This window comes from Zootoca vivipara, chromosome 16, assembly GCF_963506605.1.
Source record: "Zootoca vivipara chromosome 16, rZooViv1.1, whole genome shotgun sequence".
NCBI lineage: Eukaryota > Metazoa > Chordata > Lepidosauria > Squamata > Lacertidae > Zootoca > Zootoca vivipara.
The window spans coordinates 31,027,203-31,050,648 of record NC_083291.1 but is presented as its reverse complement, the minus strand read 5'-3'; the positions used below and the strand labels follow the sequence as shown (position 1 = coordinate 31,050,648).

Genomic DNA, 23,446 nt, shown 5'->3' with positions numbered 1-23,446 from the left:
CAAGTGCAAACAGTATTGGAAATGGGATTGCGTGTAGCCGCCCCAATAGCATCAATGAGCATAAATTGTTATGAATGTGCAATAAAGAGGATGTCTTATTTCTGCCCCCCCCTTTATACTTTTTTTCAGGTCAATATTAGTCAGCGGCAAAGTGCCCCATCAACATAAGTCTGAGAAAAATCTCTGCTTGAGGAAAAGCTTCTTTTAGCCGTTTTCCTGTTAGTCTTCTGTTTTCTCTCTCTCTGCTGAGATTCTTTCCCACCTTCTTTAATATTGCCTCTCCTTTAAGCTTACATTTTTCTTCTTCTTGCTTTGTTTTCTTTCCCTTCCCCCCCTGTACACGATTTGCTTCTTTTCATCATACTGCTCCAGGCGTTTCCACCAACTGCCATGGGCGTACCCAGGATCAAAACTAGGGGGGGGGGGGCACACCAGCCACGCCCCCACACCCAGCCACTCAATTGGCTGGCTGGCAATGACGTGGCCAGGATCCCCCAGGAGGCATGGTCAATGTCCACGCCCCCCAGAGGAAAAGGGGCCGTTTTCCAGCCATTGCTGAGGCGGCAGGCTTGTGCTTCTGCCTCACCCGCTCCTTTACCGGCAGCGGTGACTAAAACAAGGCAGCAGCAGGGAAGCTGCCTCCGTCGAAAGAAACCTGGACCTGGGCTAACTTCAGCCCACACTCCTTCAAGTCACAGCGAGCACAGCACAGAAAGTGCTGCCCCACAATGCTCCGTGGCACCTCATTTGCATACATGCTTTCCGTCGACGGAGGCAGCTGGCAGCGTTTCGCTGCAGCCAAGTACACAATTATATGGTGTATCACTGAACAGTGCAGTTTAAAGTTATCAGTGTCGGCCGGCTCGCGGGCCCCTGTCCCGTAACGAGCTGTGAGTTCCTTCTTTCAGGTGTCAGTTTTAAAAAAAAGCCTTGCGGGGGTGGAATGAGGCTCCAAAAATAATAATAAATCTGCTCCGCGCCAGTCAGTAGCTGGGTGGGGGAGGGGGAGCGCTGCGTCACCCTCCAAGCAATGCCGCCACCGCTCGCCCTCTCTGCCCCCAGCCCAGCGCGCACTGGGGAGAGCGAGGCGCGGACTCGGGATGGGACTTTTGAGCCGCTTCTCTTCCCTTCACCAGCGCGCCATAACCATTTAATTTTTTGCTTCGGGGGGCAGCTGCCCCCTTCTGCCCCCCTGGCTACGCCTATGCCAACTGCTACTCACTCACCAAGTAATAGAAATCTACGTGGTCGGCTTCCCGGCCCAGTTCTTTCCGATCAAGGATGTAATCTACCAGGACTTCCTGATCCTTTCCACAGGGCAGCTCTTCCTCCACATGCTGGATCTCGAGGAAACTGTTGCTTTCTGAGTAGAAGGGCATCAGCCATATGAAAGCTTCATTCCGTATTGTCTCCAGGAGGTCAGGGACCTCAGCCGGTTTTAAAATAGTGTACCTGCCCTAGAAAGCAAAAAGGGACAGGAGGCATCAGAAACAAACCATGGGTCAAAGGTTCTTGGGTGGTGACTGAAAGAACCAGATGCACCTCAGAGGTTAAAATACAAAAGAAATTGAAAAGCTAATTGCACTGATGACGACAATGACATGGGTTAAGGATAAAAGGAAGGTGTATTAAGGCTCATTTGCAAAAGTTCCAACAGGCACTTGCATAGGATGAATAAGCAAAATTGAAAAAGGAACAAAAGAAATCCTTTATTTGTTATTTAAATTTATATGCTGCTAGCAACAACAACAGCAAAATAATTTTTCTTAATTATTATTTTTTAAATAAATAAATCTACCCATAATAAGGTAACAGAGCTCGGATACAATAACCAACCATGATAACACCCAATCCATGCTAAACATCTTAAGAAAGCGTCACCAAGTTACAAATTTAGAAGGCACACAGCTGTGAAAGGGCGTGGCTCTGTGCTTCTGAATTTGCCACTACAATGCTACTCCTTTGCCAATATGCTCCTGACTCACCCGTAGAGAAACCTGAGTATCTTTCCATTCTGTTGTGTCCAAAGAGAAAGCAACTTCGCCATTCTCATCTGTGCGGTAAGGAAGGTTTGTCTCTATGCCAATGACATCGACAGTAAGATAGACCGTCTCATTCTTGACGGGTGCTTCGTTGATGGTGCATTTCATCTGCAAGAACAAACTGGGAGTTAATGCCATGCTAGTCTCCTCTGATGGCAATTAGGTGGGCTATAAGATGTAACTGGATTTACTGAAACAACTTTCCTCTTTCCTAGATTGCACGAAATATAAAAATAATTTGTTAAAAGAGGCTCTTTCAAGTAAAGTTGAATTAAATATATGAATAAGTCTGCAGTCCTGTATGCTGTTGTGGGAAGTCAATCCCATTTTAACTCAGTGAGGGTGACCTCCGAGCAGACAGATACAGTCATACCTCAGTTTAAGTACGCTTTTGTTTGAGTACTTTCAGTTTAAGTACTCCGCGGACCTGCCTGGAACGGATTAATGTACTTTCCATTACAGTGGAACCTCTGTTTACGACTACCTCCGTTTACAAAAACCTCCATTTACGAATGCCGCAGACCTGGAAGTGTTTACATCCGGGTTCCGTGGCATCAGATGCGCAGGCGCGATCTGCGCAGCGCGTGTGTGCGCCGAAGCGTGCCTTCGATGAGCAAATGCCCCAGCAAGCGAACGCCTCCACGGAACGGATTGCGTTCGCAAACCGAGGTACCACTGTACTTTCAATGGGAAAGTTTGCTTCAGGTTAAGTATGCTTCAGGTTAAGTTCAGACTTCCAGAAATAATTACACTCATACTTCGGGTTAAGTATGCCTCAGGTTGAGTACTCCGCAGACCCGTCTGGAACGGATTAATCCACTTTCCATTGCTTTCAATGGGGAAGTTCGCTTCAGTTTATGAACGCTTCAGTTTAAGTACAGATTTCCGGAACCAATTGTGTACTTAAACCGAGGAACCACTGTACAGTTTTGCACACGAGGAGGGTCTATGAACTACCGTAGGTATGCATGCATGCCAAAGGCACAAATCTCTTCGCAGAAACAAAAGAGTGGTCTTGGTTCAGAACATTTTCTGTAACTTGGATCTGACAAATGCTCCTAAAATACATGGCTTTTGGTCATGTAAGCTTGAATATAGAAGTTAGCATTTAAACCTCGCTGGACGCCCTCCCATGTGAAATATTTGTTTATTTCCTTATCTCTTCAAACCTTGAGCATCACCTTTAAAAACACCCTCTCCCCATCCTTCCAGTCAGATACTGAGCTATTTTACGCGGCTGAACTGTCTCCTCAGCTATCTGGTTGAGAGAGAGATTGGGCAAAGCTGTATTTAGAACCTCACCTTTCCAGTGTATGGAAATCCCTGCTTATAGAATGGGTTGAGATTTAGGAACTGCACGTTTGCTACTCTGGTGACAACAGAGAAGGCACCGGTTCCTGCGACTGTCACTCCTGAAAAGAGAGGTGATATCTGGACTCAGCGCAGCTGTGGGGAGCGTGTGACACACACACACACACACACACACACACACACACACACACACACACACTGGGGGGGAGTAGCAGCATTGTATAGAAGGATGTGTACACTTATGAAGAAATCCATGACCTGGAGCATGAAAAGCAGATTGACAGTGTATGGGTAAAAATTGTAGGAGAGAGACACAACAGTGACCTTACTGTCACTGTTCTTGCAGGAGGAGACTGAGATGAGATATGATGGCCATCTTCAAATATCTTAAGGGCCGTCACATGGAGGAGGGAGCATGCTTGTTTTCTCCTGATCTGGAGGGTAGGACTTGAGCCAGTGGCTTCAAGTTGCAAGAAAGGAGATTCCAACTAAGCATTCGGAAAAAACTTTCTGACAGTACGAGCTGTTCAGCTGTGGAACAGACTCCCATGAGAGGTGGTGGACTCTCCTTCCTTGGAGGTTTTTAAACAGAGGTTGGATGACCACCTGTCATGGATACTTTAGCTGATATTCCTGCATTGCAGGGGGTTGGACTAGATGACCGTTGGTGTCCCTCCCAACTCTAAGATTCTATTATTATTTTACTATATACCCCACCCATCTGACTGGGTTGCCCTAGCCGCTCTGGGCAGCTTCCAACATATTTAAAAACACAATTAAACATAAAAAAATCTTCCCTCTACAGGGCTGCGTTCAGATGGCTCAAGGGTCGGATAGCTCCATACCCTCCAACTTTTCTCCAATGAATATAGGGATGTCCTAAGGAAAAGCAGGACATTCTGGCCTCAAATCAGAAACTGGGACGACATCTGTAAATCTGGGGCTGTTCCTGGAAATTAGGGACACTTGGAGGCCCTGAGGCCCTGAAAATGCACCACACAGAAGCAATGGCCACCTCCCCCAAATATAAAAACTGTAAAAATGTTGTGAAAGTAGAAAGGAAGAGAGAGAAGATCAAACAAGAGTTTGATCAGGGGGTTTGGGCTGGGTGTCCATCAGTATGTGGATGATACCCAGCTCTACCTCTCTTTCAAATCAGAACCAGTGAAGGCAGTGAAGGTCCTGTGTGAGTGCCTGGAGGCGGTTGGAGGATGGATGGCGGCTAACAGATTGAGGTTGAATCCTGACAAGACAGAAGTACTGTTCGTGGGGGACAGGAGGCGGGCAGGTGTGGGGGACTCCCTGGTCCTGAATGGGGTAACTGTGTCCCTGAAGGACCAGGTGCGCAGCCTGGGAGTCATTTTGGACTCACAGCTGTCCATGGAGGTGCAGGTCAATTCTGTGTCCAGGGCAGCTGTCTATCAGCTCCATCTGGTACGCAGGCTGAGACCCTACCTACCTGCGGACTGTCTCGCCAGGGTGGTGCATGCTCTGGTTATCTCCCGCTTGGACTACTGCAATGTGCTCTATGTGGGGCTACCTTTGAAGGTGACTCGGAAACTACGACTAATCCAGAATGCGGCAGCTAGACTGGTGACTGGGAGCAGCCGCCGAGACCACATAACACCGGTCTTGAAAGATCTACATTGGGTCCCAGTACGTTTCCGAGCACAATTCAAAGTGTTGGTGCTGACCTTTAAAGCCCTAAATGGCCTCGGTCCAGTATACTTGAAGGAGTGTCTCCACTTCCATCACTCTGCCCGGACACTGAGGTCCAGCACCGAGGGCCTTCTGGCAGTTCCCTCGTTGCGAGAAGCCAAGTTGCAGGTAACTAGGCAGAGGGCCTTCTCGGTGGTGGCGCTTGCCCTGTGGAACGCCCTCCCAACAGATGTCAAAGAGGAAAACAACTACCAGACTTTTAGAAGACATCTGAAGGCAGCCCTGTTCAGGGAGGCTTTTAATGTTTAATAGATTGTTTTATTTATCTGTTGGAAGCCGCCCAGAGTGGCTGGGGAAACCCAGCCAGATGGGCGGGGTATAATAAATTATTATTATTATATAAACATCAAAACCTCTATTTCCCCATTTCTGTACCTGTTCCTTCTTCTTCAAGTTCTGCAGAAAGCTGAACTAAATCAGTAAAGCCCCTCTCTGGCAGTTTTAAATCGGTTGCATTAATTGTGAAAGAAGCATAACCATTCTTGTCTGTCTGAGGGAACAGAGATGAAAAATTATATTAGGAGGCAAAGGCAGGTGGTTAAGGACTCTCATTTTAGAACCAAGGGCAGCAGCAAAGTGGGATTTCAGGGCAGGAGTATAGCCGCTCGTCTCAGCCCTTTCAGTTAGCTTACTTGGCCTGTGTAGTTCAATTGAATTGCATTGAATGGTCTCACTGGAGTCTCGTAAAAGAAGTAATATGATTGGTCTCGAATTACGCGTAGATCTACTTTCCCACGAACAGGCTTCCCATATGTGTACCTGCAGCAGAAGTGGGGGAACAGTATCATGAAGTAAACCCCCTAAAGTAAACAGTCAACTTAATTTTTTTTTTGGGGGGGGGAGGTTGGAAATGGAGCTAGCAGCAGCAAAAAAAAAAAAAACCCCAAAGAGAGACATTCTTGATTGAAAAGTTTATAGTAGGAAAATCACTTTAGGGTGTGTTGTTCACATTACTGCCTTTGAGCACAGCAAAGTTGCTGTTCTCCAGCACTTCCCTCCCAGCTGGTCACATAAACACACCTCAAACAGTGTGAGATTCGTTTCTGCTTGTGTAACACACTATGGACATTGACGGGGAGGGATGTCTTTATCCCATGGGTCAGCAAACCAAGGCCCGTGGGCCGGATCAAGCCCAATTGCCTCTGGATCCTGCCTGCGGACGGTCCAGGAATCACACGGTGGTGCCGCCTCCTCCTCCTCCTCCCTCCCTCCCTCCTCCTGGCTTCTCCCCGCCCTGCCTAGAGGAGGAAGGGGGCTGGGCTTTTTTGGGCCCAGCAGCAGCAGTGCTTGAGCAGCCACCATTTTAAACAGCTCCTCTCCGGAGCCCTTTCGCATGCCGCTCATCATCCCTCTCCTGCCGCCGCCAGCCCCTGCCGTTCGCAGGACATAGGTAAGCAGCCACTAGGGCCCATGGTGCTCTTGAATCATTTCCCCCCCCCCCCAATATAGTCCAGCCCCTCACAAGGTCTGAGGGACAGTGGACTGGCCCCCTGCTGAAAAAGTTTACTGACCCCTGTGCAAAGGTGCTCACATCTTGGCTAGAGATGAGTTAGGAAAGGCTTCAGGGCTTCCAAGCTGATTTGAGAAACAACACATCAGCCGTTTTATCTTAAAGCAAAGCTCATGCATTTTGGACAGGGCAAATGAAATGTGGACACAGCCTTAGGGAGAGATTTCCCCTGTGAATTCACACTCTTAATTTTACCCAGGGACTGCCATCTGTCCAGATTTTAATTTGCTCTGAACTAATTTTAAGATGTATTTTAATTAATTGATTGCCTGTTTTTATGTTCTTATGTTCTTTGTAAGAAGATGTTAGCCGCCTTGAGTCCGGCTCTGGCTTGAGGAGGGCGGGGTACAAATTACAAATTATTATTATTATTATTGAAGAAAGAACACCTGATCCATAGGTGCAGACTCCCTGGGGCCTTGGGTGCCTGAGCACCCACAAAATTCCCCATGAAGGGCTGGGCACCCACAAATTTCGGTGCCAGGGCCATGCATGCTACATGGCACCCACAGCCCTGGGCACTCACAGTCGTGAGGCCAAGCTGGGATTCCTGACCTGATCCCACACTGTCTGAGAAAAGATTGGAGGCGGGCATGTCAGAACAATCATTTTATACCACCCAGAGACTTTCTGAAGGGAATGAAAATTTCACTAGTCATTATAGCTTTTCATCTTCACAGTTGCCACAGAATCATTCCCAATGATGTTTCACATGCAGATGCAAAGATTACTTGATGGCCTGTTGTGGAGAAATGGAGGAAATGTGGAAAGTATGTGTATGAGGGAGCAGGGAGGGAAGAAGTGGTGCTTGACTTTTTTCCTGCAAAGTGACAGAAAAGGAAAAGAAGCTTTCTGGACAGACAGACAACAAAAAACTAGACCATAATTGATAGATCAGTGGAAGAGAAAGAGAGAAAAAGGTGAGAGGAAAGAAGCCGGACTGGAACAAACAGATTTGCTTTACCGAATACCTCAGGCGCTTGGAATATCCCTTTTCCCCTCTGCAATTTAGTCCTCCAGAGAAACAGTGCCGATGCCTGCCTATTCTGTCCTCATTATTGGGGGTGAAATATTCTCCTCCAGCAACAGTTGGCATAGTCTTTAACAGGGGTCCCCAAACTACGGCCCCCGGGCCGGATGCGGCCCAATCGGCCTTCCAATCCGGCCCGCGACGACCCCCGCCGCCCGCTGCCGCCGCCCGCTCTCACGGCGCGCGGCGCAGCGGCGATCTGAAAAATCTGCAAAAAATCGCCGAAAATCCTTTGTGCGCATGCGCACGGGCCTCTCCCGACCCGGAAGAGGTCATTTCTGGTGCACTTCCGGGTCGGGGGAGGCCCATACGCATGCGCACAAGCGATTTTCGCCGATTTTTTTTTCCGCCCGTGTGCGTGTGCGCATGCGCACGGGCGAGCACTCCCCCGCCCTCCGGCCCGCTGCGCGCGCACTCCCCTGCAGTCCGGCCCACCGCGCGGTCGGCGCGGCGGGCACCGGCCCGCCGCTCCGTAAGTCTGGGGACCCCTGGTCTTTAAGGACACCACAAGAATTTGCTCACCTGCCAAACACCTTGACTTGAACTTCTTCATCCGCCCTGGTGACAATTTGCGGGAGTTCAAACTGCACTTCATATTTAGGCAGCACTGCAATGGAGAGAAGAAGAAGAAGAAGAAGAAGAAGAAGAAGAAGAAGAAGAAGAAGAAGAAGAAGAAGAAGAAGAAGAAGAGAGCAGTAAGGGATGCTTTAAAAAGACGAAGAAGAAGAATTGGAATGGCAGATTTCTAAAAACACCAAGACCAATAGTTTTGGCGCAATTGGATAAAAGATACAAGAGGAGAACGTTAACCCCAGCAAGTGCTGCCATCTGGTCAGATTTTGCTTCTGCAGCGTATTTCGATTTTAAAAGCAAATTAACAAAACTCCAAACCAGAAGAGATCCTCTTTATGGATCTTGCACATCACATCTTGCTTGCCCCTAAACTGAACTTAAAATGCACACACCTATAGATGTAGATCAGGCACCCCCAAACTTCAGCCCTCCAGATGTTTTGGACTACAATTCCCATCATCCCCGACCACTGGTCCTCTTAGCTAGGGATCATGGGAGTTGTAGGCCAAAACATCTGGAGGGCCGCAGTTTGGGGATGCCTGATGTAGATGCTTTAATTTAGCAGGTGGGTGGAAGGAAAAGGAGGCATTGTTTTACCGTCCTTCAGGGCCATTTTTAGCATTATATTATCATAGCCAGCTGGCGATGCAATAAGGTTTTGACCTAACTTTGATCTCCTCGTTTTTCCTCTGTCGCATGTGGGATGGTTGCAAAGTGACAGGTGTCAAATTAGTATGCATTTCTTCACTGACTATGTTCACTGGGGCATTGTATCAGATGCATTTGTGAGCCAGTGCAGTGTTTAGAGTGTCTGATAAGGACCAAGGATACCAGAGTTGAACCCGCCCCCAAACTCTGCCATGAAGCTCACTGGGTGACTTTGGACCAACTGTTGCCTCTCAGCCTAACCTACCTCACAGGGTTGTTGCAAGGATAAGCTCTTAAGAGGACCATATATGCCACCTTGAGTTCATTGGAGGAAAGGTAGGATATAAATGTAGCTATATATATATATACAGTGGTACCTCGCAAGACGAATGCCCTGCAAGACGAATTTTTCGCAAGACGAATGCGTCTTGTGATCTGATGGTGACTCGGAAGACGAATTCGTTTTGTGAAAAATTCGTCTTGCGAATTGCAGTTTCCCATTGGAATGCATTGAAATTTAATTAATGCGTTCCTATGGGCAAAAAACAGAAATTTCAATGCATTCCTATGGGAAACCGCGATTCACAAGACGAATTTTTCGCAAAACGAATTGACTCGTGGAACGAATTAAATTCATCTTGTGAGGTACCACTGTACTGGTGTGTGTGTGTGTGTGTGTGTGTGTGTGTGTGTGTGTGTAATATCAGCACCTCACAATTCTACCTCCTCCCAGATCTTTTCTCTAGAATGTCACTGCTGCATTTTGTTCCAGGAAAGTCAGCAACGTATTAAAGAGCTACTATCTTTGCCATTCACAACATCTAGACAGTTGTATAGTAAGCCCTCAACTTACGACGGGGGTTATGTTCCAGTGATCAGCGCCAAACCAAAATCGCATCTAGTCAAAATACATTGGGTTCAATGGTGGGTGGGATTGCCCAAGTCTCTCCCCCCCCCCCGGGACACCTGCCCCCTTTCTGCCCCCCATTTGATTTGATTTTTTTTTGCCAAGCACATAAAGCTGAATGTGCAAAAGCTAAATGTGTGTAAGTTGCAGGCTTACTGTACAGGCACGAGTCTTTTCTGCAGGTGACCTAATGACTAATGCGTAGAGATCCCTGCTGTTGTGTTTGCCTTCTGCATTTTGAACAGCTGAAAATGTCAGTATTGAAAGGGACTTCAGGGCAGGCAAATCTCTCTTCCTTTCAGAGGCGCCAAGTTCACACACGTTGGAAGGAAGCCATGAGGCCTGATGTAGCCCTCTACCCGCATGGGGAGGCCCTGCTACCACAGCAGGGAGACACCATGTGTAAGGGCAATCTATCCGGAAGGTATTTGTATTCCGAGGAGATACTGATACGGATGACGTTATGGGCATACCTGCCAAGTTGCTGTCGGAGAAATAAGGGACCGGGCGGAAGTAGCAGGTCGGAAGTAGCGCTGCTGCCATTTTGGAACTGGGTGGAGCATGCTCAGAAGTGACTTTTGATGCTGCTTTGCCCAGTTCCAAAATGGCCGTCGCGCCAGAAGTCGCACTGCAGCCATTTTGGAACTGGGCAGAGCAGCATCAAAAGTCGCTTCTGAGCATGCTCCGCCCAGTTCCAAAATGGCCGCCGTGCCAAAATAAACCGGGAAAAACAAAAAAAAATCAATTTTTTCAGCTAGGAACAGCTGGGAAAACGGGGATTTCCCGGGGAATACGGGAGACTTGGCAGCTATGGTTATGGGTGCCCTGCCAGCCAGCTGTTGACATTTCTTCCAAGCCCTGCTGCTGCCTTTCAACCTGCTTTTTCTCCCATTCCTGCTGCCTCCAAGCATTTAAGCATGGCATTAGGAGTCGGCCCTCCAAACGCAGCTATCTGGGCTTCCCAAGAAACCGGCGGGGTTAGCTGGCTCAAGACTTGAGCCACTGGCCCCCAAGCATCTGTGCTAGGCCAATCACGGAAGTGGCTCTGACTACCCTTTCCTTGCTTAGAATGATTTCTTCTCCCCCAAAAGGGCATTACTTCTGAATCCTGCCAACAGGGGGGCCTTCCGCCACAGCAGGGAGGGACAATAGGGCTCTCTGCCGCTGTGGGGAGGCCACTCAAGATTGGAAGGGCTCAGGCCCATGTGAGCACAAGGATGGAAGAAGGAAGAAATAGCAACAAAAGAACAATGGCAAGAAAAGTTGGTGAACTTGCAAAACTAACTTAGAAATTACGTGAAAAGGACAATCGGGAATCCAAGGAAGAATGGGAATTATTTACAAACTATCTGAAGAATCAACAAAATGATTTACATTCGTTGGCAGGATTTGAATAAACACCCACAACTTTCTAGTAGAACAATGAGAATAATCAGGGAAGGGATATGTACAATTTTATAGTATGCAGAAATAATATGAAAAAAATAAATCAGGTAAGGGAGCTGAGGGAAGTCTGGGGAGGGGGAGGGCCAGGGAGGGGAAGGGGGGAAGGGGGGAAATGTAGATGATTGTAGTATTGATGGATTGTATTGGTTTAATATTGATAAATTAAAATCTTTAAAAATGAAAGAAAAAAGGAAGGGGTCAGGCCCATCTCCACATACTTTGGGGTAGGGCTAAGCCGCCCTCAGCCCCATAGACTTGGAACCTAACAATAACAATAACAATTTATTATTTATATGCCACCCATCTGACTGGGTTGCCCCAGCAGCTCTGGGCGTCTCCCCACAAAGTATTAAAAGCACAATAACACATCAACCATTAAAAACCTCCCTGAACATATGCTTCCTTTTATTCTTAGAGCGATTCTCGCAAGCCGTGTGGTCTTCTTCAGAAACTTACCATATTCCTCCACAGTGAATCCTTTCTTATTTCTGTAGCCTCCTCCCATTTTGAAGTTGTACGTTCCCAGGACCGCTTCAGAGGCCAGAGGGAAAGACACATCCACAATGCCATTTTGAGGCGTCACGTCCACCCATTGGCCTATTCGGTTATCATTAGGATCCTGGGATAAGACCAAAAGGACCGTGAGGTTCATCCACTTGGCTGCAGCATTAATAATGTTCACATACCCAGGTGAACCACATCCTGAAGGAGGCTGGGCTATCCCAAGAAATGCTCTTGCCTGAGCTCCCGTCCCTGCAAACCGTGAGCAGGCGCTGACTAGACTGGCAGTACAGTCATACCTTGGTTCTCGAACAGAATCCACTCCGGAAGTCTGTTCGACTTCCGGAAACGTTCGAAAACCAAAGTGCGGTTTCCGATTGGCTGCAGGAGCTTCCTGCACTCAATTGGAAGCTGCAGAAGCTGCGTCGGACTTTTGGGTTCCATAGAACGTTCGCGAACCAGAACACTCACTGCAGGTTTGCGGCATTCGGGAGCCAAAACATTCGAGTCGCAAGGCGTTCGACAACCAAGGTATGACTGTAGAGTCACAAAGACGACAGGACAGTCCTCTATGACAGCAGTCTTCAACTTTTTCCAACCTGAGACCCACCTTAGTCCCAAGCTGCATTTGGGGTAGGGATAAAGGAATCCTCTCAGTTTCTAATTTTCCGCAATCTTAACTTCAGTTCTAGACATTTTCACATTAGATGATGGGGGTTGTTTTAAAGCCCTGGTGGAAATTTATCAGCATCTTGGTGCACATTTCTCCGCACATGCACACTTTGGCAAAGCAATTTATCCTAACGGAATGGATTTGTCTCCATCTGCACCCTTTGGTGTAGCCCAGGGGTGGCAGAGAGAGGCAGCTGCCCCCCCCATCAATAAAAACACAGTGGTACCTCGGTTTAAGTACACAATTGGTTCCGGAAGTCTGTACTTAACCTGAAGCGAACTTTCCCATTGAAAGTAATGGGAAGTGGATTAATCCATTCCAGATGGTCCACGGAGTAGTCAACCTGAAGCGTACTTAACCTGAAGCGAACTTTCCCATTGAAAGTATTGGAAAGTGGATTAATCTGTTCCACACGGGTCCGCGAAGTACTTAAACTGAAAGTACTCAAACCGAAGCGTACTTCAACCAAGGTATGACTGTAGATAAAAATGCATAGCTGAGTTTCTTCCCTCTCCTAACAAACGGCTTGCCTCCCTTAACAAAAGGCTTGCCCCACCTAAAAAAATCCTGGCTACACCCATGTGTGCACCATATAATTGTTGTACAAAATTGGGGGCTGGCCTTTATAGCCCAGCTCCCCAAAGGGCTCAGAGTCCCCTAAGCCCAGAGAAGAAGGCATGGAGGCAATAACCAGTAGAAGAAAAGCAAGACATATATTTATTTATTTTGTGTTGCAATGTGTATAACACATTCAAAGCAGTATCATGCCACTATGGCATCCCCCAAGGAATCCTGGGAACCATCATTTGTTAAGGGTGCTGAGAGTCCTTATGAAAGATTCCCTTATTCCTCGTCTTGCAGCCAGGGCCGGTGCGCTAATATAGGCAAACTAAGCCACTGCCTAGGGCGCTGCAGGAGCAGCCAATCGGAAGCTGCGGGCACCTCTGGGCCGAGCGGGAGGAAGCGGCCAGAAGCGGTCGAGAGCAGGAAGGAAGCGGTGCCGGCAGCGGCACGGAGACAGCGTCCGCTGCCCAGGCCAGCAACATGGGCTCTGTGCCCCTTTTCATCCCTCCTGCCATTCACACGGGGGGGGGGGTGTCGCGCCAGAAGGTGACCTCGCCTAGGGCGTCAAAAAACCTAGCACCGGCCCTGCTTGCAGCCAAAAGAGACAGATTTCTTTCTCTTTCCTTCTGCCTTGGTCCCTCCCCTTCCTCCTGCTGCCAGAGCCAAGTGTGTATAACTGAATTCACGCAAATAATATGCATGTATGATGCAGGTGCACTGTACTGTATTTGCATTTCAAATGAAGCTTCCACTGTTACCAAGGGAGTCTTCCCTTGAAAACCAAAAGGCAGCTCTGGGGAGGTGTTTTCTTTTATTGGAATGTGGCAGGGCGACAAAGTTAAATCCCCCTCCCTGCCTCCATCCTCACAGTCCTGAGGCTGCCATTTATATAGTAAAAAATGTACATTTTGATTGCATTCAGGCAATTAACATCACATTTAGTTTGCAATAGTTTGGGGGGGGGGGCAAATCCAGAAAGGCAATTGGCATCTTCTTATATTGCTTTAGCAGTTGCTGGCAGCTGTTTGGGAGAATGCAGGCAACCATTGACCAAAGAGTTATTAAAAATTTACCACAGTGGGGGCAGCAGCAGCACCAGGGGAGAGACTGATGACAGACTCAGTGTCTTTGGAAAGCATTCCTGACCCCCCCACCCACCCACCCACCCAGGACCAGGCGTGCATTGAGAGTAGTAGAAAGCGGGTTCTCCTTCATGGAGAGCACATGTTGCGGTGGGGGCAACCATGACATCCCCTGTTGCTGGGCGGGTTAGACTAGTTGGCCACTGATTGGGTAACTTCAATTGTTGCTGGGGGAAAGTTTATGTTGCAAAAATTGATTGACGTTATGGTGCTTTTTAGTCCCTGCGCCCAGCGTTGAGCTTCCTCTTTTTGCTGCGTGCATCGGATCACCCGTCCACCCTCCCTTTATTTAGGGCTGTTCTTGCTGGCCTTGCTATGCCTGTCATGGGGTCGTCTGCTTTTGGGACAGGGGCTCGGTAGGAATTTTCACCATTTGGCTGGTTGGCTGGTGCCATTTGGTTTTTTGCCTACTGCATAGCAAATCGTCACAACTTGTAAGGTTGCAGTTAGCCATTGGTTAATTGGTTAATTTGGTTGGTGGAGGGGTATCGATGGCCTGTGCCTGCCCCTCCAATGCTGCTGCTGCAAGGGTATTCCGTTAAAGGAATCCAGGGGCTTGCCATGCTCTTATCCGAACCCCTGTCGCGGGGCTAGGGCCACACAAGAGCCCCTGGGAGCATTTGGAAGAGGTGAGAGCCTGGCACCTAGCTTTATTCTCTCCCCAAATTGTTTACCCTTACTGACTTCACTGGCTGCATTGCATTGTCAGTTCTGTCCCCGGCCGGGGACAGATTGACTCAACCAATGCCTAAGCAACCACTCACATACTGTAATTCAATAAAGTTGTGCCAAAATTATGCCAAAAACAAAACAAAAATTTGGAGTGAATTGTGTCTTTATTTGAGGGTGTCCCGGGGATCCTCAACATGCAACAAACTCAGAGGCAGAAAGCACAGGTTAGCCGGAGCAGGGATGATGTAGGATAAAGGAGACTGAGGGGGTGGGACTTTACTTGGAGCAAAGCCATTATCTAAGAGAGACCGCATTTCTTCGTCTCTGTGAATATTAAATAAACTACTTGGTAAGAACTCTTCTTGTTAATCTGCTTCTTGGCTGCCACTGTGGGAGGTAAGTACTTAATAAATGACCATATTCATAGAATATTGCAGCTTAGACCTAAATTTCCCACCCAGTGCTCTTTGATGGCATGTCTACTTAAGTTCAAGCCAAAAGCAAATCTATTTTAACAAGAGCAACTCACAGAAGGGACCATTGGGGTTGTTTTCCCTGTCAAAAAATATCCAGCAGCCTCTCCAAGCCAAAACTATAGTTCCCAGGTTTACAATTGCAACCACATTACTTTAAATATGTAGTGCAGACATGCCCTGATGTTCAAGTGGTCTCAAAGGACAGGATGGGCACGAAAGGAAAAGATCACGACCAATCCTTGTTACTTACTCTCAGCTCCAACAAAGGGATCTGCAAATGACAAGAGAGGGACAACGTCAGTGTCAATGATGAACAGAGCAGCCTCCAGGTCCCCTAGAATTCTGTAAAACCAGTTAAAGAAATGACAGTTCTGTCCTGCCTGCACCCTCGAACTGACATTCGTAGCAGCATGATAAGATAGCGATTGCAGCCCATCTGTGGGCTATAGAAAATGAGGCTGGACCAGCTGTTTGCCTTGCTTCCCAATCTTCTGCCATAGAATCAGAATTCTAGAATTGTAGAGTTGGAAGGGACCCCAAGGGTCATCTAGGGTCACCTGCAAATGGAGGAATCTCAGCTAAAGCATCCATGACAGATGGCCATCCAAACTCTGCTTAAAAACCTCCAAGGAAGGAGAGTCCACCCTACAGACCTACGTACAGTGGTACATGTACCTCTACTTACGAATAACTCTACTTACGAATGTTTCTACTTACGAACAGAGCTCCGTCCGCCATCTTGGATGCGGTTTAGATAGGATTTTTTCTACTTACGAATTTTTAGATAGGGTTGCTTCTACTTATGAATTTTTTCTCCCAATGCATTCCTATGGGATTCGACTTACAATTTTTTTTCGACTTACAAATGTGTGTTTGGAATGCATTAAATTCGTAAGTAGAGGTACCATTGTATATAATAATATAATATAATATAATATAATATAATATAATAATAATTTATTATTTATACCCCGCCCATCAGGCTGGCTTTCCCCAGCCACTCTGGGTGGCTTCCAACAAAATATTAAAATACAATCCTGTAGTGATCCCAAAAGAATGGAGTAAACACTGAAATAGCAGAAAAATTAAGGATCACCCATAAAAATGTTTGCTAAACACACACAAAAAGCCACCCCCACCCCAATAAACTAAATTGGTCAACCTATGCTGTCAAAACATGGACTGCAAGAAGATCAAACCTATCCATTCTGAAGGAAATCAGCCCTGAGTGCTCCCTGGAAGGACAGATCGTGAAGCTGAGGCTCCAATACTTTGGCCACCTCATGAGAAGAGAAGAATCCTTGGAAAAGACCTTGATGTTGGGAAAGATGGAGGGCACTAGGAGAAGAGGACGACAGAGGACGAGATGGTTGGACAGTGTTCTCGAAGCTACGAACATGAGTTTGACCAAACTGCGGGAGGCAGTGCAAGACAGGAGTGCCTGGCGTGCTATGGTCCATGGGGTCACGAAGAGTCGGATACGACTAAACGACTAAACAACAACAACAATGCTGTCAAAACAGAAATTGTTAATGGGAACATCTGCTCAAGCACCAGCCTCCATCATGCTGATATTGATCATGTGACCACTAGAGGGCATGTAAAGAAAGGGTTCTGGTAGGACACATATCCCACTATCCGAACAAAAGAAATCATTTTTTAGGTAAGCGTTCACATAACAAGTTGACGATTTCCATTGATTCCTACGGGGAAATTTCTAATGCTTGAAATATTTACCCCAAAATGAAAGGGGAAAATAGGAAAAAAAAACTTGGAAACCTTGCAAAGGATAAAGAAGGAAGGGCGGGAAAACCTTTCCCCTTCCTTCCACCATGGTTTATGGCAGGGGTGGGTAACCTGAGGCCCGTGGGCCGGATGCGGCCCAACCGCCTTCTCAATCTGGCCCGCGGATGGTCTGGGAATCAGTGTGTTTCTACATGAGTAGAATGTGTCCTTAAAATGCATCTCTGGATTATTTGTGGGGCCTGCCTGGTGTTTTTACATGAGTAGAATGTGTGCTTTTATTTAAAATGCATCTCTGGGTTATTTGTGGGGCATAGGAATTCCTTCATTTCCCCCCAAAAAATATAGTCCAGCCCACCACATGGTCTGAGGGATGGTGGACCGGCCCATGGCTGAAAAAGGTTGCTGACCCCTGGTTTATGGTGAAACAGCTGTCGTGAACCAGCAAAACACAAAACAGTAGGCTTGTTTAAGGCTGTTTATTTGTTTACAGCAGTACATGCAGGACTGGCTGTTCAGATATCTGAATCTGCAGTTTGTATCGTGAAGTTTGGGTACTAATTCCTCATGTTTCATCACCACTACAATGCTCCTCAGTGCATTTTAATACAGAGCTAATGTCTTGCAGAGACTCTGCCCCCAATTAACAAGCGAATGGAAGCATGAGAAACTACTAAAGATGTTCCCCTACTTGAGATATAACCAAGTATTTGTCGCTGGGTCCAGTAAGGAGACCTCCCTGGGCTTGTGACATTTTGAGGAATTGATAGTCTGTGATTATAATAAGAGACCAATACTTACAGCTTTATCGCTGGCCTTAAATTGATCATCAAGCTGCACAATTCGAAGTTTTACTGAAGGGGGAAAACAAACAAACAATTTGTTTCTGGTTTTTGTTGTTGCTCTCACATACTTCCTTCATGTTGTTGCATGTTAAAACCAAGGACTAGATCCCCCCCCCCCCGCTGAATTAGCAAAGCAAATTGTTGATGTCAACTTATTATCGTATGCAAATCTGTAGAGCACCTGGGCTCTTGTAAGGCACTTGGCTTTGGTTTAATAGCTTAGTTCTTGGAACGCTGAGTTTGCTTATTTGATTCCTATTTGCCGGGAACACCGTCCCATCCCCAAAGAAGGGGCAGATGCTGCAGTCATCTTCCTGGTTCCATGACCACTCCAATACCCACCTCTCTCTCCAGGCTTGTAAAAGGGCTTGTCTAGCTCCAAGAGGTTAAATGTGGAAGAGCTCTTGACCTGCACCTTCTTGGAAGCGTTTAAGTTCACGCTGTCACCCTGCAGGACTTGGATGAGAACACGAGCTATTTCTCCTTCCTTCACAGTGCCAAAGAGAAAAGCAAAACAGGTTCTAGCAGGAAGATCCAAGAACAGAAAAGTATTTTGCAGTAGAGAGGGTATGTCTCAAAAACTGCCCCTTGCTCTTCTACCTACTTCGCTCTCCCCTAGGGATCAGGGAGTCAACATCACACATACATACTTTCATTTATTACTCCCCCTTCCAATAGATATACACCCCATTCTCTCTCTTTGCATGTCCATCTTGGTTTTCTCTTTCATTCATGTTCTTTCAGTACACAGTTCCACCTCCAACTGCTTCTCTATCCCCTCCTCTTCTCTTCCTCTTAAGTCATTTCCCCCTTCCTCTCTAATTTAAATTCTCCCAGTGCCTGAAAGAAAGGGAAATGATTGGGAAATGCAAGACTTACCAATGGAATGTAGCGCTCTGTTTCCCCTGAAACAAAGTCTGGTACCTGAAGAGGGCAAGATGGAGGTGTGGGAATGTTAAGGATAGTAGGAAAGGATATACTGAATAAATATTATCCTTCCTTCACTCACGCTAGTGAGTGATGTAGCAGAGCAGATTCCCCTCAGTATAGCAGGAAGCTAATTTGCAGATTCGTTTGAATCTCTTTAGTTAAATAATACAATCTGGCTTGCCCAGATGGATGTCCCCTTTTATCCCTCTTCAAAGAATAAAGACACGAGTCTTTCCTTTAAAAGTAACAAAAAGTTTACTCACATTTCAATTCACAATTTGATCCCTGAAAGGCGGGCTTTACTTAGTAGTTACATAACAAAGTCTGAGTTTGTCTCATATGGAGATTGAGCTCATGTGCTGCTGGCTGAGAGCCAGCAGACAGCAAAATTACATTAAGTGAACAAAATGGCTGCAGGAGAGCAGCATGGCAGCAAGAGATCAGCATCAAGAGAGAGATCAAGAGAGAGAAAATGGCCACGTGACTTGGCTCTTTTATGGAGTTAGCCAGGGCCATGCCAATCTCCCAGATCACATGCAGGGGGAGGATGCTCCAGACCAGTGGAACAGGAAGTTACACTGATTGGAGCAGGCATCCCCAAACTGCGGCCCTCCAGATGTTTTGGCCTACAACTCCCATGATCCCTAGCTAAGAGGACCAGTGGTCAGGGATGATGGGAATTGTAGTCCAAAACATCTGGAAGGCCAGAGTTTGGGGATGCCTGGACTGGAGTAACATCCCCTTGCCTGTGCTCACTCTAGGGAAATAAGGAGGGTTGCACTTGACTTCCAATGGATTATATCCCATAGGAGGGATGGAAGAAAAGGGGTTAAGTAAAACAACAACAAAGGTACGAGATTAAAGCAGAAAACATATGAGAAGCATCTGTGAAAACTGGGTAGATTCAACCTACAAAGATGATTTAGTAGAGGAACCTTTGCTTTTTACCATGTTATATAATAATAATAATAATAATAATAATATATTATTATTTATACTCCACCCATCCATAGCTGCCAAGTTATCCCTTTTTTACAGGGATTTTCCCTTATGCTGAATAGGCTTCCTCGCGAGAAAAGCGAAAACTTGGCAGCTATGCACCCTTCTGGCAAGGTTTCCCCAGCCACTCTGGGTGGCTTCCCTCAAAATATTAAAATACATTGGTCTGTTAAACATTAAAAGCTTCCCTAAACAGGGCTGCCTTCAGGTGCCTTCTAAAAGTCTGGCAGATGTTTTTTCTCTTTGACATCTGGTGGGAGGTGAAATGTATCTGGGCATGGAATATATTTTCGCCATAGGGGAGTTTGGCCAGCTAGTCCTGGGCTCAGTTGAGGTCATTGTCTCCATCCATAAACCTATCCCTGCTCCCCACCCCACCATCATTCCTCGACCCATTCCCACACCTGCCTCTTCACCAGCTCTGTCTGGGAATTTTGCTCCAGCTGTACATAATGCTCTCTGTAAAGGATGTGGTCTTTAATGTTCTGGACCGCCTGCATATGAAATGGAAGTGTGTCATTTTGCCTGTCTGCTCATTTGGGCAGTAGGGGGTTAACCTGGAGTCCTAGCTGGGGCCCTGAGGTTCATAAAACCAAGCAATGTCTACCATTGCTGTTGTGCCTAAGTGCACATTTCTCTCTTTCCCAGGACTGGAAATCTGAAACTTCTCTGAGCAGGTGCTCCAAGGGGAGGAACACATGACTGACAAGGAATGTCTAGGGGGAAAAGATAGATATGTACCTAGGAGGTGAGTAGATCAACGTGTTCTCAGGTAACATGCAGAACTTTTTGGTGAGCTTGGGAGGAAGGCTTCAAGGGACAAAGGCCTATTTATGAACAAGGAATCCTGCTAAGAGCCTAGTTAATTTAGGGACTTTTAGATTAGAGCAAGTAAGTTGCATTTAACCAATTTTAATTTGTTTTTGCTCCAAAGGGAATATTCCGGGTTTCTGAAATTTGCATGTTTTATACTTCATCACTTCCTGCTGCTCCCATTCATCCTATACACTAATTTCCTGTTCCTGTGTGGTCTTTGATTATTCCAAACACTCTCAACACTACTTGCAGTTTTACTATCACCCTACCTAAGGAGGCTTCAGAGAGACCCCTGGGAAATTTTGTAGGCTGTTTGGTAAGGAGCAGCCTGGCAAATAAATGATCTCTTATTAATAAATCTCTTAATCTCTTATTGGCAGTGAGTACAAGAGGGTGCCAGAGAGGGGCATGCACTAGGTATCCCTTCCGTAGGTGGTCCAGGACCCAGGGTGGATTGGACATGGCTGTCCCATTCTCTGACATTATTTATATTGATATTGTGTTTATATATTGATATTATTCTTGCATTTTTTATTTTAATGCCAATCATTTGACATAGTTTTTTATTGCACTTATTATGCTTGTATATATTTATGGATGTTACTTATTTATTGTATTTTATCTATTGTAAACCACTTTGAAATCTTTGGCTAGTAAGCGGTCTACAAATGGAAATAATAATAATAATAATAATAATAATAATAATAATAATAATACTATTCCCAGCAGCCTTCACATGATAATTCATGGCTAATGCACAAGCAAGATAATGTGAAAGAGACTACACACGTGAAATGGATTTTGTTTTTATAAGATGTAACAGAGGCACTGTTTGTAAGGAGGAAAAAGTGGTCGACTGGAAGAATGGTTTAACGGCAAGTGAAGGATGACAACTGGACATGAAATAAGAAATGATGTTGGCTATGGGAGGAAATGACTGACATATGTTTGCCACAGGAGCAGGAAACCTGATTTTAAGAAATTGTATTAAATTTAAGTAATTCGGTTTGATTTGTAATAATTTGGAAAATTAATAAAAATAATTTGAAAAACAAAGATAATGTGAAAGAGAGCTCCCCTTGTTGCAGGGGTGTGGCCATGCAGATTTCACTGGGCTACAACTTCCCTGATCCCTGATCATTATCCGAACTAATTGGGGCAGATGGGCTACAACTTCCATCATCTCTGATCATTATCCATACTAATTGGGGCAGACGGGAGCTGGAAGCCATTGAGTTGCTTGCAATATATGAAACTTGCCTGGAAGCTGGTGCATTCATAGGTCCCTGGTTTCTCCACATCCTTCTCGAGGAGGATGTGGTGCTGCAGCGCCATCTGTAATGTTACTCTCAGGTGGACTGTCTCCTGGAGGTTGCTCAGAAGCACACAGAACTCTTCAGTATCTGGATGGTGAATGACTGCCGGGAAGGTCAACAGATAGTGGCTGCAAGAGAAGAAGAAAGGACAATTGAAGAAGCCACTCTTGGCCTTTAGAGAAGCAGCTAAAAGGGCACTCACCTGTTGCTTTCTGGGGCAGGGATGATCATCTGGCAGCCTGCAAGTCACATTCATATACCCATCAGATTTTAATTGGCTATACATACAAAGAAGAAGCTTGTTACGACTTCCAGTCTACTGCCAGCGCTGTGCGGCGACGTTTCCCTCGCTTCGAGAGGGGGAGGGGAGAGCCGCGAGAGTGACGCGGCCCCCGAAAGAGCTCCAGATAGAGCGTTCTGGAGACGAAGACTTGGCAGAGCCCGAAAAAGTGACCCCTTTACTCCCCGGTAAGCCCTAGTAGGAGCTCTGGGGCGAGTGGGGTGTCAAAGGCCATCGAGCGCCATTGTTACCCTCTGGAAGTGAAGCTCTGAGCCAGCAGCGGAGAGCGGTGGATTGTTCCCAAAGAAAAGAATTGACATTGGGCATCGTGAGTAAAAACTTCAATTGGCTATATAATTCTAAAGAATTGGTCACGGTGGGAGATTCTAAAAATGGAAGTCGGTCTCCCACATTGATTATGTTGTGATGCAGTAACCTGACCCCTAGCTGGGAAAGTGAAAGGAAGCAATTAATTTACCAGGAATTGGACCTTTAAAAATCCCCCAGGAAGCTGGATCTAGGCTCCTGGAGAGATCAGTGAATGGATTTATAATTTTGTTGTTATCAACATTGGATTATTTTATTGACAACTGGATTGGATTAATTTACAAGGAGATATTGAAGAGGTGTTTGTGAATTAGAATTTGGAGCTATAAATGAAAGAATTAAAATGGAGTGGAATAGCTAGAACTGGACTTAAAATGGTGTCTACTTGGAAATTTGATTCCTGCCACTTCCGGATTTGTTATCTTCTGTTTTCCCATGGGATTTGAGAAGGCAAGACCGATGGCAGACTCAACATCATCACAAGACTCATACTGGCAAAAGATCTATCTGGAACTTTTGGACATTAAAGACGAATTGGTCAAGAATAATAAGCAATTGCGACAAATTAATAAACAATTAAGTGATGCAAGGTGCAGCATGGAAAATTATGTGGTAAGAGAAGAGACCTGTTCCGAGGAATTAGAGGCAAAACCACAAATGACAGACAGTATTAATAATTTGGAAGAATTTAAAAGTTGCAAAGGAGATGAGGAAGAAGGCTGGCAGAATGTCCCACAAGTGGGAGATGTGGAACAGAATTTGGATCAGAATAAATAACTCCTCAAGGGAGAACCAGGGGGGACTATTGCACTCCCAGTGAGAGAGGGAGTGCAAGGAAATCTCTGGGAAAATGGGAAGGAAGAAGGAGGGTGTTGGGAAGCAGTAAGAGAAGTGTGGAAACAGCAGTGTGGGTTTAAAAAAACATTGGTGGAAGCTTTCGGAAAGGGTGGGAGTGGGTTAAAAAGGTTAATCGTGT

The 23,446-nt window shown here is 46.2% G+C and overlaps 1 protein-coding gene across 1 annotated transcript in view; it reads right to left on the bottom strand.

The window, feature by feature from the left end:
* LOC118075325 (alpha-2-macroglobulin-like protein 1) overlaps window positions 1-23,446 on the bottom strand; it is a 69,211-nt gene that overhangs the window by 43,363 nt on the left and 2,402 nt on the right. The window contains exons 2-13 of the mRNA XM_060268974.1: window positions 21,808-21,991; window positions 18,682-18,726; window positions 18,145-18,289; window positions 17,759-17,811; window positions 15,465-15,485; window positions 11,643-11,805; window positions 8,135-8,219; window positions 5,705-5,831; window positions 5,448-5,562; window positions 3,345-3,454; window positions 1,986-2,150; window positions 1,227-1,457 (exon numbers count right to left, since the gene is read on the bottom strand). Of these exons, the coding sequence (XP_060124957.1) occupies window positions 1,227-1,457; window positions 1,986-2,150; window positions 3,345-3,454; window positions 5,448-5,562; window positions 5,705-5,831; window positions 8,135-8,219; window positions 11,643-11,805; window positions 15,465-15,485; window positions 17,759-17,811; window positions 18,145-18,289; window positions 18,682-18,726; window positions 21,808-21,991 (1,444 nt within the window). The remainder of the gene's footprint in view (window positions 1-1,226; window positions 1,458-1,985; window positions 2,151-3,344; window positions 3,455-5,447; window positions 5,563-5,704; window positions 5,832-8,134; window positions 8,220-11,642; window positions 11,806-15,464; window positions 15,486-17,758; window positions 17,812-18,144; window positions 18,290-18,681; window positions 18,727-21,807; window positions 21,992-23,446) is intronic.